At 60.9% G+C, this 15,027-nt stretch overlaps 1 protein-coding gene across 7 annotated transcripts; it reads left to right on the top strand.

Annotated features, from left to right (window-relative positions):
* The first annotated feature begins 1,549 nt into the window (after positions 1-1,549).
* On the top strand, positions 1,550-14,346 carry RBCK1 (RANBP2-type and C3HC4-type zinc finger containing 1). 7 transcript variants are annotated; one of them, XM_050918298.1, is made up of 13 exons: positions 1,879-1,967; positions 3,005-3,059; positions 3,496-3,640; positions 5,975-6,068; positions 6,635-6,833; positions 7,119-7,270; positions 7,357-7,530; positions 9,249-9,409; positions 10,651-10,762; positions 11,037-11,216; positions 12,017-12,115; positions 12,666-12,809; positions 13,374-14,346. In XM_050918298.1, exons 2-13 carry the CDS (start codon positions 3,023-3,025, stop codon positions 13,452-13,454), a joined length of 1,578 nt encoding a protein of 525 aa, XP_050774255.1. In that variant the 5' UTR covers positions 1,879-1,967; positions 3,005-3,022; the 3' UTR covers positions 13,455-14,346. The 7 variants fall into 7 exon arrangements, with proteins under 7 accessions (XP_050774249.1, XP_050774248.1, XP_050774252.1 ...); XM_050918292.1 differs by lacking the exon at positions 3,496-3,640 and having other exon boundaries at positions 1,550-1,967; XM_050918293.1 differs by having other exon boundaries at positions 12,666-13,465.
* Positions 14,347-15,027: the final 681 nt, after the last annotated feature.

The raw sequence follows: 15,027 nt of genomic DNA, 5'->3' as shown, positions 1-15,027 counted from the left end.
GGGGGTTGGAGAGGAGGCTGGGGATCATTTCCAAGCCAAGCTTTGCAGCGCTGAGGAGCACAAGCAGAGCTGCTGGGACTCAGCCAGGCAGAGGTGCTAGAGGAGAGGTGCTAGCGTGGGATGTACCTTGCATGGGGGCTAGTGCAGGACTGAACCACATCCTGCTCTCAGCGGTGCCAGGAACAGACCCTGGTTGGTGCTGCAGGACAGCAGTTTGGCCTGTGGGATGGGGTGAGGGATGAAGGTTCAGAGGGTGGCCATGCAGCTGAGCAGGACAGGGAAATGGGCCGGTCCTCAGCCCAACCCTGCCGGTGCAGGAGGACAGCAGAGCCCCCCTCGGAATCGCTCACTGCTGACCCATAACCTCTTGCGTTAGGTGAGGGACAACATCTCCACCTGCTGCCCGGCTTCCCTGGGGCTGGTCCTGGGTTCGACCCTCTCCCCTTGCCTCACACACTTCCCTTTGTTCGCTGATAAGTACGCAGCCCTGGGGCTCCCTCTAGCAGTCAGCCAGTCCACCCTGCGTCCCTTGGGGCTGCCCCTCATGCAGACAGACCCAGCCCTACCAGCAGGCAGTGTTGTCTTGCTACCCACGTCCCTGGGAGCTGGGACTGAACACACCATGACTCAGTCAGGGCTTCTCCATCTGCCTGTCCCATCTGGCTCAGTGGGTGCGGGGCCCGGTACGGGAAATGGGGAGAAGCCCTGATGTGATGCCTAGCGTAGAATCACAGAAACGGGGGACTGGAAGGGACCCTGAGAGCTCAGGCCATCCAGCCCCCGTGCTGCGGCAGGACCAAGTAAACCCAGAGCAGTCCTGGCGGGTTTGTCCCTAGAAACTTCCAAGGAAAGCGATTCCACAGCCTCTCTCGGCTGTCTGTTCCAGAGCTTCACTGCCCTTACAGTCAGAAAGCTCCAACCATTCAACCTAAACCTCCCTGGCTGCAGATTTCGCCCATTCCTTCTTGTCCTGCCTTCAGGGGACATGGAGAACAACTGATCCGGCCTCTCTAACGGCCCTTAACACATCTGAAGACTGATACCGGGTCCCTCATTCAGGTTCTTATCTCTAGACGAAACATGCCCAGTGCATTTAACCTGTCTGCACAGGTCAGGTTTTCTAAACCTTTTACCATTTGTATTGCTCTTCTCTGGCCTCTCTCCAGTTTGTCCACATCTCTCCCGAAGTGGGATGCTGGAGGCCTCCCCGGTGCTGCGTAGAGCAGGACAGTGACCTCCTGTGCCTTACGTACAACACTCCTGCTAACACCCCAGAAGGTTATAGCCCTTTTCACAACTGCATCACATGGACTCACGCTCAGCTGGTGAGCCTTAGTGACCCCCAGGGGGTGAGCCTCGCTGACCCCAGCACCACCACCTAGGCCCCATTTTGTAGCTGGGCATTTGATTTTCCTTCCTAAGTGTCAGACTTGGCATCTGTCTTCGCTGAATTTCCTCTTGTTGAGCTCCACGGAAGGCGACCCTGGGGCTGGATGGTGCCGCAGCTCTCACTAGCCCCCCGCGAGTCCTGTCCCAGCCTGCCTCAACTCCCCACCAACCCCTGGGATGGCGTCTTCAAGGCAGGCCTCCCCTCCCTTGCTTCAAAGCCCAGCACGGCCGTCCCCGGGCAGCTCGCCAGTGAATGGGAATCCCCGGGAGGCCAAGCGGGTCAGAGCCCCGGCTCCGCAGCCTGTGGGTGGGGGGAGCACCTAGCGATTCCTCTCAGCTGGCCAGTGGGCCGTGCTGTGCCGTGGGAGGGCTGGGGAGCTGCACTTTCAGTTTGAGTCCCCTGCAGCTGCTTCTGCGGTTTTGTTCCTGTTGCTCTCAGCCCTGCCCTGTTTCAAGGCCTTGGCTCCACTTCCTCATCTCTCTGCTTCTGCTTTCGGTTTTCACTTCAGTCAGTGGCGAGCTCTCAGCTGGCCCTGCCCTTGCCCAGCATCGAGCCCCTCGGGGCAGGGCTCCGGGAGGTAAGTGAGCCAGGCAGGTCAGACACTCGGGCTGGCTTTTGCTCTCCAGCCTGGCGGTGTGGGGTTTTTTGTGCCTGCCGGGCTTCCCTGCTGCCGAGTTCCTCTTCCTGCTGCCGTGTGCTTGGGGGAGAGGTCTGCCAGGCCTGTGCGGAGCCACATGCAGGGATCGCTCGCTCGCTCGCTCGTGTAGCCTCGGCTTGGAGTCCAGGTTCCCGCTCCATGGGCCAGTGGGGGCTGCCATCCGGGCAGAGCCCCAGCTCAGCGAACTGCAGGGCCTGCCAGTGCTGACCTAGCTCGATCCCAGGGCAGCTGGCAAACGTGGCTGGGGTTGGAAGGTCAGCAGGGCAGGGAACGTACCTGCTGGGTGATGCGCAGCGCCCAGCTCGCTGTCAGCGCTTTTCTGGACTTGTCCGTCCAGCCTCCGGCAGTACCGGGAATCTGTGTCTGAGGCATGCAGGGCAGGGACTCACCCCAGCACAGGTGGGGCCTGCAAGACCCAGCATGGCCTGGCTGGAGGCACAATATCCTGAAAGCGCAGCCTGCACCTGGGCTGATTCAGGGATGGGCTAACTCCTGCAGGGAAACAAACAGGCCCACACGCCCCCTGGGAAAGCACTTTTAAAAAGAGAGCGAGGCAGCCACCGGGCCTCTACGTCCTCCGCGCCGGACAGGCCTGCTGGGGTCCGTCCGCCCTCGGTTTGGGAGCAGGGGGTTGCTGGGCTCAGGGCAGCCTAGAGTTGGACGGGGCAGGCATAATGCACACTGGAGAACGCAAGAGGGAGCTCTGGGACATGGGTGGGGAGAGCTAAGCGGGTGCATGGCTAGTGGGAAGGGAGGGTGCATGTGACCCTACCCGGCTCGCTTGCCCTGGCCACGCCTAGCCCAGGACTCTCCTGCTGCCTTTGGGGGAGGTTGGCAGCACTGTGCCCTCGCCCTGGCGGCTGGACTCTGGGGTCCCTGCATCGGGCTCCCAGCACCCCCGCCATTCAGCCCTGCTCCCCCAGCCCGGGTTTGACATGCTTGTTTGCTTTAAACAGCCCCGGGAGTCTGCTACGATGGGGACAAAATACGTGGAGGAGACGATGAAGAAAGGTGGGGTCACTGGGGTGTCTGAGGAAGCCCCTCTGTGTGGGGGTCTTGGGAAACGCTCACAGGTGCACGGAGGTTTGGCCTGTACATCCCTAAGCGGGCATGCTGCTGGACACGCTGGCGGAGATGGGGGGCAGAGAAAGCAGATGTCTGTTGGGAGGGGGATTCATTGTTCTGCGAAGCAGCTCAGTGTGGGGCTGCAGTTTGTTAACGGGAGCCCCCAGAGCCGTGGAGGGACCGCTCTTTATCTTTGCATAAATCTAAATAATTATATTCATCTATGGTAATTAGCAACTTAAGCAGCAAACAGCTCCCAGCAGCTCCCCTGCCAGGCCCTAGATGGAGCCCACATGGCTCTCTGAGCAGGTCCTGCCCTGGCCCTGAACCAGGAGACCCCCCCCCCAGTAGGACCCAGGCCAGCCTGGTCTCTTGTCTGTAGCAGAGGAGCTGGCCCTGAAGCTGGCTGAGGCCATCGAGGGAGGGGACAAGGAGCTGGCACTGGAGTGTGCTGGCTGGCTGGCTGAGCAGCGGGCGCCCGTCATGGTGCAGGTGAAGCCGGAGGCCTACCCCAAAAAGGAAATCAGGTGGGTGCCACCCGTGGGCCTCGGGGCAATGGGAATGGTGGCCAACCGTGGTCGCTGTCCCTTGAAAGGGCGTGTTAGGCCACTGCTCCGAGAGACTTGACAGCAGCAGATTCAGGGGGCTGGGGTGGGGCTACTCACTCCCCAGAGTGGGGGGGATCCTCACTGCAGCTCTTGGGTCTCCCGCCTGTGGCCCTGGCCCCCTTCACTCCGTACCCCGGGAGCAGCTCCAGGGCCCCCCTCTAGTGACTAGTCCACAAGAGACATGAAGGACCTAGGGCAGTGGTCCCCAACCTTTTTGTGGCCAGGAGCACATTCATGTTTTCAGAAGAGTGTGGCGGGCGCCAACAATTTTTCAAGGCTTAATTTGTATCTGTACGTTAAATAATACAAAAAACCATATTTAATATTACGCAATATATGAATCCAGAGAGAAGTCAGAGAAAAGCCATGAGGACAGAGAACACCGGTGCCCGCAGCCCTGGAGTACTCTGTCCCCGGCAGGCACGAGGCCCCAGATTCTCTTCTCTGCTGGGCACTAGGTGGGCCCCGCACCTCCTGGGGACCAAGAACATCAGCGCCTGCAGCCCGAGTTCTCTGTCCCTGGCAGGCATGAGGCCACAGTTTCTCTCCCCTGCAGGGCACTAGGCAGGCCCCGCACCTGCCGGGAACAGAGAACACCGCGCCCGCAGCCTGAGTTCTCTATCCCCGGCAGGTCCCCTGCTGAGCACTAGGCGGGCGCACATAAATGCCCTGGTGGGTGCCATGGCACCCATGGGCACCACGTTGGGGACCACTGACCTAGGGCATCCAGCCTGCAGGACCCTCCTGCCTGGCCCCTGAACTCCTGGCCTGGGAAGCTGCCCCTGGCCCCTCCCCTGCTGTTCCCCCTCCCCTGCAGCCTCAGCTGGTGCAATGCTCTGGGCGGCAGGGCTGTGAGCTCCCGGGGCAGCGCAGCTGCAGAACCCGGCCTGAGCCGGTGCTCTGTGCTGCACAGTGGCGCGGCTGCCTGGCCTGGAGGGAGCGGGGGGGGGTTGGATAGAGGGCAGGGGAGTTCGGAGTGGTGGTTGGGGCTGGGGGTGTGGATGGGGGTGGCACAGTCAGAGGGCAGGGAACAGGGGGGTTGAATGGGGGCAGTCAGGAAGGAGAGGGGGTGTTGGATGGGGCGGCAGGGGGCAGTCAGGGGTGGGAAGTCCTGGGGCGGTCAGAGGAGAGGAAGCAGCGGGGTTGGATGGGGCAGGAGTCCCAGGTGGGCCGTCAGGGGGCGAGAAGCAGGGGGTGTCAGATAGGGGGCAGGGGCCGGGCCACGCCTGGCTGTTTGGAGAGGCACAGCCTCCCTTAACCAGCCCTCCATACAATTTCGGAAACCCGATGTGGCCCTCAGGCAGGGGTGAAAGTAAGTTACAGGACTTACCGGTCCTGCTGGAGTCCTGCAGGGGGTGTGGCCTCAACTGGAAGAGGCGGGGCCTCTCAAGATTTAAAGGCCCTGGGGCAGCGGCTGTGGCTGGGAGCCCCAGGGCCTTTAAATCAACCCGGAGCTCACAGCTGCAGAGGTGGCTGGGAGCCCCCGGGGCTCACAGGCAAATTAAAGGGCCCGGGGCTCCGGCCACTGTGGAGCTTCAGGCCCCTCAAATTCTCACCGCAGCTCCAGCTTGGATTTAAAGGCAGCTGTGGGAGCCCCAAGCCTTGCCGGGCTGGGGCTGGGATTTAAAGGGCCTGGAGCTCCTGCGGATGTGGGGAGCTCCGAGCCCTTTAAATCCCGGCCCCAGCCCAGCCCCCGGAGCTGTGAGCGGGATTTAAAGGGCTCTGGGCTCTCCATGGTGACAGGGAGCTGCTGCGGGGAGCCCAGAGCCCTTTTAATCCTGGCTGTGGAAGCTGGTGTGGTCCGGCACAGCATACTGGCTCTTGCCGGTACTCCGTACCAGACCGTACCAGCTTACTTTCACCTCTGCCCTCAGGCCAAAAAGTTTGCCCACCCCTGACCTAGGGCTTTGGCTCCAGTGGGAGAGGCTGCACCTGTTGCTCTGATGGTCCCTGGGTCAAAGCCCCTTGTCAGGTCTGCAGCTGTGTGGAACCAAGAGGGGCCAGCCCTGGGCTCAGTAGGGAAGGATGAGGTGATGGTGTTTTCCTTCCCAGCTCCTTCCCCAGACCAGCAGTCAGGAGGAGGCGACTTGGACTGCGTGAGCAGGAGGACGGGAATGACAAAAAGCAGGAGCACGTGAGCTGGAGGCTGAGTGACTGAGGCAGGCGCCGGGAGCCAGGCACACACCTTGTGGTGGGACCTCAGGGAGGGCAGGAGGGACACCAGAGCCGCTCTCACTGCCTCTCTTCTTTCAGCTTGTGGGTGGGAGTGGAGGATGCCCAGATGACCACAGTCCCCATCTACCTGCAAGTCAATCCTCATATGACTGTGGCTTCTCTGAAGGACATGGTACGGGCCTGTGGGCTGGTGCTGGGGGCACTGATGGCACAGAGTGGGGTGAGCCCTGCGGCCTCGCACAGGGGCCCCTGCAGAGTGTGAGCAAGACAGCCCCATGTGTCGCCGCCTCCAGGCTACACAACGGAGCAGCAGGGTGAGCCTGGCGGTGGGTCCAGGCTTAGGGAGGGAGCTCCTGAGAGCAGGTGTGAATGCCAGGGCTGGTGGTCTCTCTCTACATGCCAGTCCACAGGCTGCTAGTGCGGTCCTGCAGCCCTCTGCTCTGTTTGTCTTGAATGATGCCAGCTGCAGGGGTGTGTGTGTGTGATCACCAACCTTGCAGGCAGCAGCCGCCTCGTGGGCAGCAAGTGGCCTGCCAGCTGACTGCAGTATCTGTCCTTTTACTGACACCCCCTTCCTGGGCTGCCCTCTGCTTGCCTTGGTTTGTGCGGCGTGATCTGCTGGCACCTGCTGCCGGTGGGCAACAGCGTAAGGTCACTGAGCGACTGCCCTCAACAGCACCCGGTGGCCAACTGGTTCTGAACGAGGCCCTCGGTGTCTCTTCATGTCTTCTGGCCCAGGTATTCCTCCACTACGGCTTCCCACCCAGCGTTCAGCAGTGGGTGGTGGGCAAGAGGCTCCCCGGAGACCAGGAGACCCTGCACTACAACGGCATCCAGCGAGATGGTGACATGGCCTATCTCTACCTCCGGTCTGCCAAAGAGGCCAAGCTCAGCAAAGAGACATTCCAGAGGGAGCAGCAGCGCCGAGTCCTGGCAGGTGAGGCTGGGGGAGCGGCCGAGGGGAGCCCCAAAGGCAGAGCCTGGCACTGGGGAATTCCAGCGGGCAGGAAGCAGAGGGGACTGCTGGACTTGCGGCTGAGGATTGCTCCCCAGGGCAGAGGGCCAGCGCTGGTCTCAGGAGGAGACGGGGCGACGGCAAGAAACAGGCGCTGAAATCCGGGGCTGCACCGAGTGCTGGCTCTGGAGAGACGGCTAAAGCGTGTGGGAGCAGCAGGGAGATCTGTCTCTTGTCTGCAACTCCCTCCCTCTCTCCTCCCTCTAGAACTGGGCTTCGGAGACATTAGCCTGCAGCCTCGTGGGAGCCAGGAATCGGCGGACACAGGGCTCGGAGGGGCGCAGGACAGCCTGTGCATGGAGGAGCTGAGGCATGAGCTCTCACAGGTGGAAGCTGCCCTGCCCCCTGAACCCCCCAAGGTAAGAGAGCCGCAGATGCAGGGCACCAACGCCCCACTCTGGCTTGTTTCTTTCACCTCCCATGTTCTCACCGGGGCTGTTCCTAGGTCGGCTGGGTCTGTCCGAGCTGCACCTATGTCAACAAGCCCACCCGCCCCGGCTGCGAGATCTGCTGCAAGGAGCGGCCTGAGGACTACGCGGTGCCTGCGGCTTACCAGCCGGACGAGGAGGAGCTGGCGAGGATGAGGAATGAGGAGGAAGCCATGTGGCAGTACCAACAGGTTGGAGGCCGAGATGCTGGGGAGTCGCGGCTGCCAAGTGCTGCCACTGGCTGCCGGGGCAGATCCTGCCTTGTGCACTGTCGCCGTAAGCAACTGTTGTAATGCGGCTCCTGGTGCAGGGCCCTGCCCTGGCTCCACTAGGCTGGTCCCTTGGAGTGTCTCTTTGCACAGGGGTCCCTGCACAGAGACTGACCAGGAGGCGCGGATGGGGGTCACCGGTTCTTCCCCTCTTCCTCTAGGCTCAGCTGCACAGGGCCCCGGGGGCGCTTGACAGGGGCACCGGTTCTCTCCGAGGCTGACGGGGCTTGTCTAGCCTGTGGCAGGAGGACTCAGGAGCACAGAGTTACGCTAGCCTCACCCCCGCTGATCTCGGAGGCACGGGGTGGCTAGCACCGGCCTCCGTATGAGCTGGGAACGGAGAGTCACACTGGCTCGAGAGTGAGAGCGGGGCCTGCCTGGGGGGCCCATCGCTCTGAGGCTGCTCCGGCAAGGCAGGGGCCCCAACCCCTCTCCTGGCCCCAGGCAGGTCCAACCTCTCGTGGTGCCTGATCTCCAGCAGTGGGGCCTGTAGCCCAGACCTCGCCAGGGCCAGGCGCGATTTGCACCAGAGCCAGAAGAGCCTCATTTCTGGGTTCTTTCCAGCCTTCATGCCATGCTGTGGAGGGGCCTGCTCCAGCTGGGCCCTGCCGCGGGCCATCCCCTCAGCAACAGTGCGGGGCAGGGAGGTGCAGCCTGCATTGGCCAGCTGCAGTGGACCTAGAAGGCTGCAGCTGCGTGTTGCTCCTGGTTTTAACGAAGCAGCATGGGGCGCGGTGGGCTGGGAAAGCTCTCATCACAGGATGGGCACCCAAGGGAGAGCTGTGGGCACCTGGTGTTTCCCTCCCTGAACCCCTTCTCCCTCTGTTTATTTGTATGAAGCTTTTGCAGTGGCTCCAAAGGAGCAGGCCTGAGTGGAGGAAGGAGGGTCCAGGCTCTGCAACAGCCTCCCTGGGGGCAAGTCACTTACTGATTGGTTGAGGTGCCCAAATCGTTTGGGAGATCTGGGCCTTAGTTCCCCCCTGGACAGCTCTGAACTCCATCAGTGGCTGGAAGTCGCTGCTGGGATACTAATTACTTCCCCTCTCCCATCCCGCTGGCCAGGCTGTGGTGGGGCTGACCTTGGGCACGATTTACCAGAGACAGACAGAGAGGGAGGGAGGGAGGCTGAGAGGACACTCTGAAAACAAGCCCAGGTTTGAGATGGGTGGAGGAAGTAGTAGCCCCCCTGCCGCTGAATGGGGCTCTCCACCTAGCAGGTGAGCACTGGCTTATTGTGGCTTTGTTCTCATAGCACCAAACCTTCCAGCGTCGTGGGATGGCCAAGGGGCTGGCTTGGTTCCTGGGGTAAGTCAGAGCAGCCCAGGGACTGCTCTAACTTACACCCAGGGTGTAACCATCCCTAGGGGACAGACTGGCAGCCCAGAACAGCTGGAGCACAAAGCATGCTGGGGTCAGGTCCCTTCCCTTCCCTGGCCACTGCTCTGGGAGGCCCTTTCACTGTCCCTGCAACCCGGGGGAATCCCCACGGCACAGAGCATTCAGCAGTGGGGGATCCAGCTGGGGTGGTGTAGAGAGGCGAGGGCACAGCCCTGTAGGGGTCAAGGTTCCTGATAGGAAATGTAAGTGAGTGCCCCACCCACCAGACCCTCCTGTTGACACTGGTTGGTTTGTCTGCCAAGGTGAGAGAGCAGCAGAAGATTGAGAACTACCAGCACCTCCTGCAGGTGGATGGGCAGAGCCTGGTGCCTGCCGATGAAGTGATTGAATGTCCCATCTGCTTTGTGACCCTGCAGCCTGGAGAGGGGGTGACCCTCCGGGAGTGCCTGCACTCCTTCTGTAGGTGAGTCTGCCCCTAACCCTGGCCCCTTTCCCACCCAGCTGACCAGCCTCTGCCCCAACACCTCTCCCACCCAGCCGGCCTCTGCCCCGGTTCCCTCTCCTGTCTGGCTTCTGCCCTGGGAGCCTCCACCCCCCTCCCGCCCAGCCAATCAGCCTCTGTCCCAGCCTCTCTCCTGCCCAGCCAGTCTGCACCCAAGAGCCCCGGCCCCACCCCTGTCTGGCCTCCAACCTGGAGCCTTACCTGCCTCAGACCCGCCTAGGCTTTGCCAGCTGGTTTGTGTCTCTAGGCTAGAGCACCTGGTTGCACGCCCCTGGCTGGAAGAGTTGCTCAGCTGGGCTGCGCAAAGACAGACAGAGCATTCCCCCGGCTCGCTTGCCAACAGGGAGGACATCGGCAAGGTGCCCCATATGGCCAAAGATCGGTAGCACAACAGGGAATTAGCCTGGTTGAATCATGTTAACAGTCTATGCTCCTGCTCTAGCCGCCTTACCCTGGCCCCGCTGTGTAGGGTGGATGGACTGGTCTGGGCTACCCAAAAATCTGTGGGGAGCGGGGGCTCTGCCAGACAGGAACCACTCGCAGGAAGGGAAAAGCAGTATGTCCGGGCCCCTCCCCCATCATGGCATTCCTCACATCTTAACCCACCCCCGTGGGCCCAGGCCCAGGTGGGATTTTGCTCTCGCTCAACCCAAAGGCTTCAAACCGGCCCCTGAGTAGGAGAAAATGGGACTGGAGACGGTGTGCTGGGTGCTGACGGGCCCCTGTGCCGGAGCAGGGATGCAATCATCATCACCCTGCTCCATCCTCTCTGCTACCCCCCTTCCAAGCCCTCAGCCCTCCTCCTTTATGGGCACCTACCATCAATTAGCCACCTACCTGCAGGGGCTTTAACTCCAGCCCTGTGCCCTGCAGCCGCTAAGCCGCCTCCAGTGCTGTGTACCAGGGGAAGCTGATTGCTGGGGTGCCTGCTTATGTACCAGTTAGTCCCACTTGGGGTGCCAGTCTGCAGGTAGGTGGAAAGGAGCTAATCGCTCTGTCCCCACCCAGGGACTGGGGCCCCAGGCAGGCTGTGGCCGCTCCCCTGGGTTATCCAGGGGCCTGGTCTGCTGCTGGGATTCCTCTCCTTACCTGAGGCCTGGCTCTGCTGCTGCCTCGGTTGGCCCCTAGGTGACCCCGTCCAGCTCAGTCTTCAAGCAGCTTATGCCTTGCTGGTGTCTCCTCTGACCCCTGGCTCCCTCCAGGGACTGTCTGAAGGGGACGATACTGAACAGCCCGGAGCCCGAGGTGCCCTGCCCGTACATCGACGAGAAGTACTCCTGCACAGGACAGCTGCTGGAGCGTGAGATCAGAGCGGTAGGGGCCAGGGCCCATGGAGCAGGAGCAGGAGGGGTCAGAGCCAGGGGTGAGGGGGGGAGCTGCAGGCACAGCTGAGGCTGGATACAACCCAAGACAGCGATGGCGTGCCAGCGTGGCCGGGTCTTGTAGGCTGGGCTAGAGCAGGGGAACTGGGGCAGCTACTTTGTGAGGGAGCAGGGGGATGTGGGGCAGAGGATGGGGCTGTTACAAGTCTCCGCCAGGGGATGGGCGAGAGTCTCGGTGCTGATGGAAAGGGTTGGGTCCCTCACAGCTCCTGAGCTCTGCCGAATACCAGCACTTCCTGGACCTGGGCGTCTCCATCGCTGAGAACCGCAGCCGGTCCAGCTACCACTGCAAGACCATGGATTGCCGGGGCTGGTGCATCTTCGAGGATGACGTGAACGAGTTTGCCTGCCCGGTGTGCCAGAAGGTGAACTGCCTGCTCTGCAAGGTGAGATGCTACCTGCGTCCTCCCCAGCATCTTTGCAGCTTCCCAGGCTGAGGGGCCAGAATGGCTGGAGGGGAGTTCAAAGGCCGCTGGGCTCTGCGAAACCAGGTGCCATGGGGCACGGCTGTATTTGGGGAAGGGGTGGGGGGATCCTGGCACCAACAGGAGGGGGATCCAGCTTTAAAGCAGCTGGTGGCCTTTGAACTGTGGGGCAACAGTGACCAAGCCCACGAGCCTGCTCTGCCCTAGTGCAGCATGGCTGCCCCGGAACTGGCGAAGGCCCCGCCCAGGGCTTTAGATGAGCCTGGAAGGAGCAGCATGTTCAAGGCACGTCCTAGAGCCATGGTGTCACATGCTGCCTGCCATGGCCCCTCAGCCTCCCCTGGGACAGTTCAGCACAAGGGACAGAGGTCGATGGGAAAGAGAACAGCATTCCTAGAGGTGCTAGCAGGCCCATCGCCACTGCCCTGTGCTCCATCCCTCTCCTGGAGCCAGCCCCAGCTCACTCTGATCTGCCCCTCAACTCTGGTCACTTCTCCTTGCCCCACAAAAGAGGCATGGAATGTGTATGCTGGCCCTGCCCTGCAGTGTGAGGGGGTACCTGGGGTCCCACTCCATCTCCGTGACCCCAGGCTTGTGTTGGAGAAGATGCGTTCCCCTAGTTACAGTTGCTGTAGCTGTCGGGAGGGGACCTGTTCTGGCCCCTGAGCTGGGGAGCAGCAGCTGGGACACACGGCCAGGCTGTAGCACCTGCTGGAGGAGGCGTGTTAGAACCTGGTGAACTACCTGCATGCTCTCCCCAGGCCATTCACGAGAACATGAACTGCAAGGAATATCAGGACGACCTCAAGCACCGGGCTGAGAACGACCAGGCTGCCAGGCAGACCACCGAGATGCTGACGGTAAAAGCCTGCTCTGGCCTGGCGCTTTTGTGGGAAGCCAATGAAACAGGGGGGGGGGGGAGGGAGGACAGGAAGGAAGGGGCTGCAGGCCAGCACTGACCGCATGGCCAGGGAGGCACAGCAGATTTAATGGTAAATAAAGTCCTGTGACCATTCTCAGCCCTTGCTGCTGCTTTAGGAAATGCACTGACCAGACAGGAGGCCTTGATCCAGGCAGATGGGGAGGGTGTTGTAGAGAGTGGGAGATAGATGAACGCCCCGGCTTGCCACTGCCAGACCAGGGGAATGTGACTGCACCAACAGGGGCTTGCATGGCTCGACTCCTGGGCATTCTGCTACCTGGTGGGTGCAATAGTCCAAAATGGGGGGAGTATCGGCTTTAGAGAGCCAGGTAAAGCGACCAGTCCAATGATTCTGAGCTTGGGGTAGCCCAGCCGCTAGCCCCATCAGCTGCAAAGGGCAGATCCCACTGAGCGTCTTAGGTGGCACTGCCTGGGATCCAGGGTAGGAATGGGAAGCCAGGACCATCAGCTCCCTCCTCTCCTTTCAGACAATGGTCCAGAGAGGGGAGGCCATGTACTGTCCCACCTGTAAGATCATTGTCCAGAAGAAGGACGGCTGTGACTGGATCCGCTGCACTGTCTGTCACACGGAGATCTGCTGGGTGACCAAGGGGCCGCGCTGGGGGCCAGCGGTAGGTTTGGAGCATGAACCAGCGTTCGACCTGGGGAATCCTGCCGTTCTGCGGAGTCGCTTGCCCCAGAATTTAAAAAAACCTGCCCAACACAAGCTCCTGTGGCTCTGCCTTCTCCAGTCTGCAACCAGCCCACCCCACATGCTCAGAGAGGCATGAACCACTGGACGCAGCAGGGCTGTTCACTCTGAAGCCTAACTGTGACCATTTAAATGACTAACTGCTGCTGCACACAGCTGGCCCCCAGGATGCTAGAGTGGCTGGCGGGTGCAGGAGCCATGGCTCACAGCTCAGCTGGCTGCAGGAGTGGGGAGTTGCATCCAGTGCTCCTCCCATTACGTTTTCCTTCCTCTCCCACCTCACAAAGGGAAGGGAAATGTGATTCCCTGCTCCCCACCTCCAGTGCCAAGAGCCTTGCCTGCCTCCAGCCTGCCCAAAACTCAGCCCTGCCAGCAGCCTAGCATGCATGCATACCTCGCTCCCAGTCCCACGTCCTGACTGCCTCTTACCCCTCCCTCCATCGCCTGCGTGTGCATCATCTCTCCTCTGCTCTCCTCTCCCCAGGGCCCGGGCGATACCAGCGGTGGCTGCCGCTGCAGACTGAACGGCGTTGCTTGCCATCCCCACTGTCAGAACTGCCACTGAGCACACGACCCAAGAGGAAGGAGGGGGCGGTCGCTCCCTACACATTGCTCCAGCCCCGTTGGGGGCGGGGGGGCACACAGCTCCCCTCGAGCCCCTGGCTACTCTCCCTACCATGCCTTCATAGCCTGGGGCCAGGCCTCTAGGTTTCTGGCTCCCTGAGCCCACCACAGACCCATGGAAGGACTGCACAGGTCAGCAGCCATGGGGCGAGCGGAGCGTTCCCGTTTCATGGATTGGAGGCGGACTTAGGAGAAGACTGGGTGCTGGCCACCCCCTGCTGGGAACCGTGTGCCCTGTGAGAGTCGAGGGGGGCCTGCCTCACAAGCTGGTCCCTTCAGGTGTCCCGCCGCAGCAGCTGTGTAGAAAATGACGGGGACGGGTTGGAACAGCAGGAACCTTGGGAACATTCAGGCTCCTCTAGTTGATGGAGATGGCAGGTACATTGGTTGCCCTCAGGCCTGAAGGAGCCCTTCCTCATCCCTTAGGGAAAACATGGCTCCGCCTTGCCTACAGGTCAGCAGTGCAACCTGAGCCATTTTGCCAGCCACAGTGAAAAAGGTTTTTGGTGCCCCTCATCTCCCGAAGTGGCCAAGCAGAAAAATGGGCCACCCCATCAGAGAGGAGCAAAACTGCTGAGCAGTGCAGGGGACTGCCAGGGCAACCCCAAACCCCTACACCTGGCTCCAGTTACAGCTTCCAGCCGGTCCGCTGCAGCCCATGGGCACTTCTCAGTCAGCTGGTGCAGCAGGACCCAGCAGCCTCCCAGCCAGCTGGCATGCACAGTACGCTCCAGGGCACTGGAGACAGACTGGGCAGTGTTAGTTCTTAGCAGGCAGCTTTCATTGCCCTCCACCTGGATTTACAATAAAGAGCTGCAACTTTTGGCCCAGAAGTTTGTGTGTCAATGTTGGTGCTGTGCCTGGTTATGCAGATATGGCATCTACTGAGAGGCAGGGTTAGCCTGCCTCGACGCATCAGTGGGTTGTAGACATAGATCCCAAACTAGGCCAAACGATTCCTGCTTTGGGGAATAAAAGCGGCTCCATACTGGGAGGGGCTGGTGTTTGTCAGCAATTAGTCTCAATGTGATTGAATCCCCACCCCCAAGCTGCCAAATCAGCATCGCTCCATTGCCGTCCATGCTGATTTACCCCAGTCGAGGATCCAGTCTGCTGGCTACTCCCTGAGCTGTGCACGAGACCCCCTGGGCTCCTGGTTATTCACGAATAAATCCCACTTCCCTTTACAAGATCTGGCTACCTGGCTTCTCCTTCGGCGTGAAGTCCAACTCCCTTCCTGGCCTGTGCTGCTGGATAAGAACACTGGTAACCTGTTATAAAATTGGATGGGTGGGGTTCTGTGGCCTGCCTTGTGCAGGAGGTCAGACTAGATGATCAGATTGGTCCCTTCTGACCTATGAGTCTATAACTAGCTGCTGTTGTGTGGGGGTGGGCTGCGTTTCACCAGCAGCTGAAGTAACACGTCCAATTTAACATTCCTACAAGATAAACTTTAAATGCTATTATGAAAATTACTTCTTGAGAGGAAGTCACAGCATGCTGAAAATAGCACC

This window comes from Gopherus flavomarginatus, chromosome 11, assembly GCF_025201925.1.
Source record: "Gopherus flavomarginatus isolate rGopFla2 chromosome 11, rGopFla2.mat.asm, whole genome shotgun sequence".
Lineage (NCBI taxonomy): Eukaryota > Metazoa > Chordata > Testudines > Testudinidae > Gopherus > Gopherus flavomarginatus.
This window is presented reverse-complemented; position numbering and strand designations above follow the sequence as displayed.

What these genes read in the sequence shown, in the direction of transcription:
- RBCK1 (XM_050918291.1), top strand. Translation starts at nt 1,643, where the DNA reads ATGGGAATCCCCGGGAGGCCAAGCGGGTCAGAGCCCCGGCTCCGCAGC. An exon ending in TGGCTTCTCTGAAGGACATG is followed by an intron (nt 6,069 to 6,634) that starts GTACGGGCCTGT and finishes CTTCTGGCCCAG; the next exon opens with GTATTCCTCCACTACGGCTT. An exon ending in GCAGCGCCGAGTCCTGGCAG is followed by an intron (nt 6,834 to 7,118) that starts GTGAGGCTGGGG and finishes TCCTCCCTCTAG; the next exon opens with AACTGGGCTTCGGAGACATT.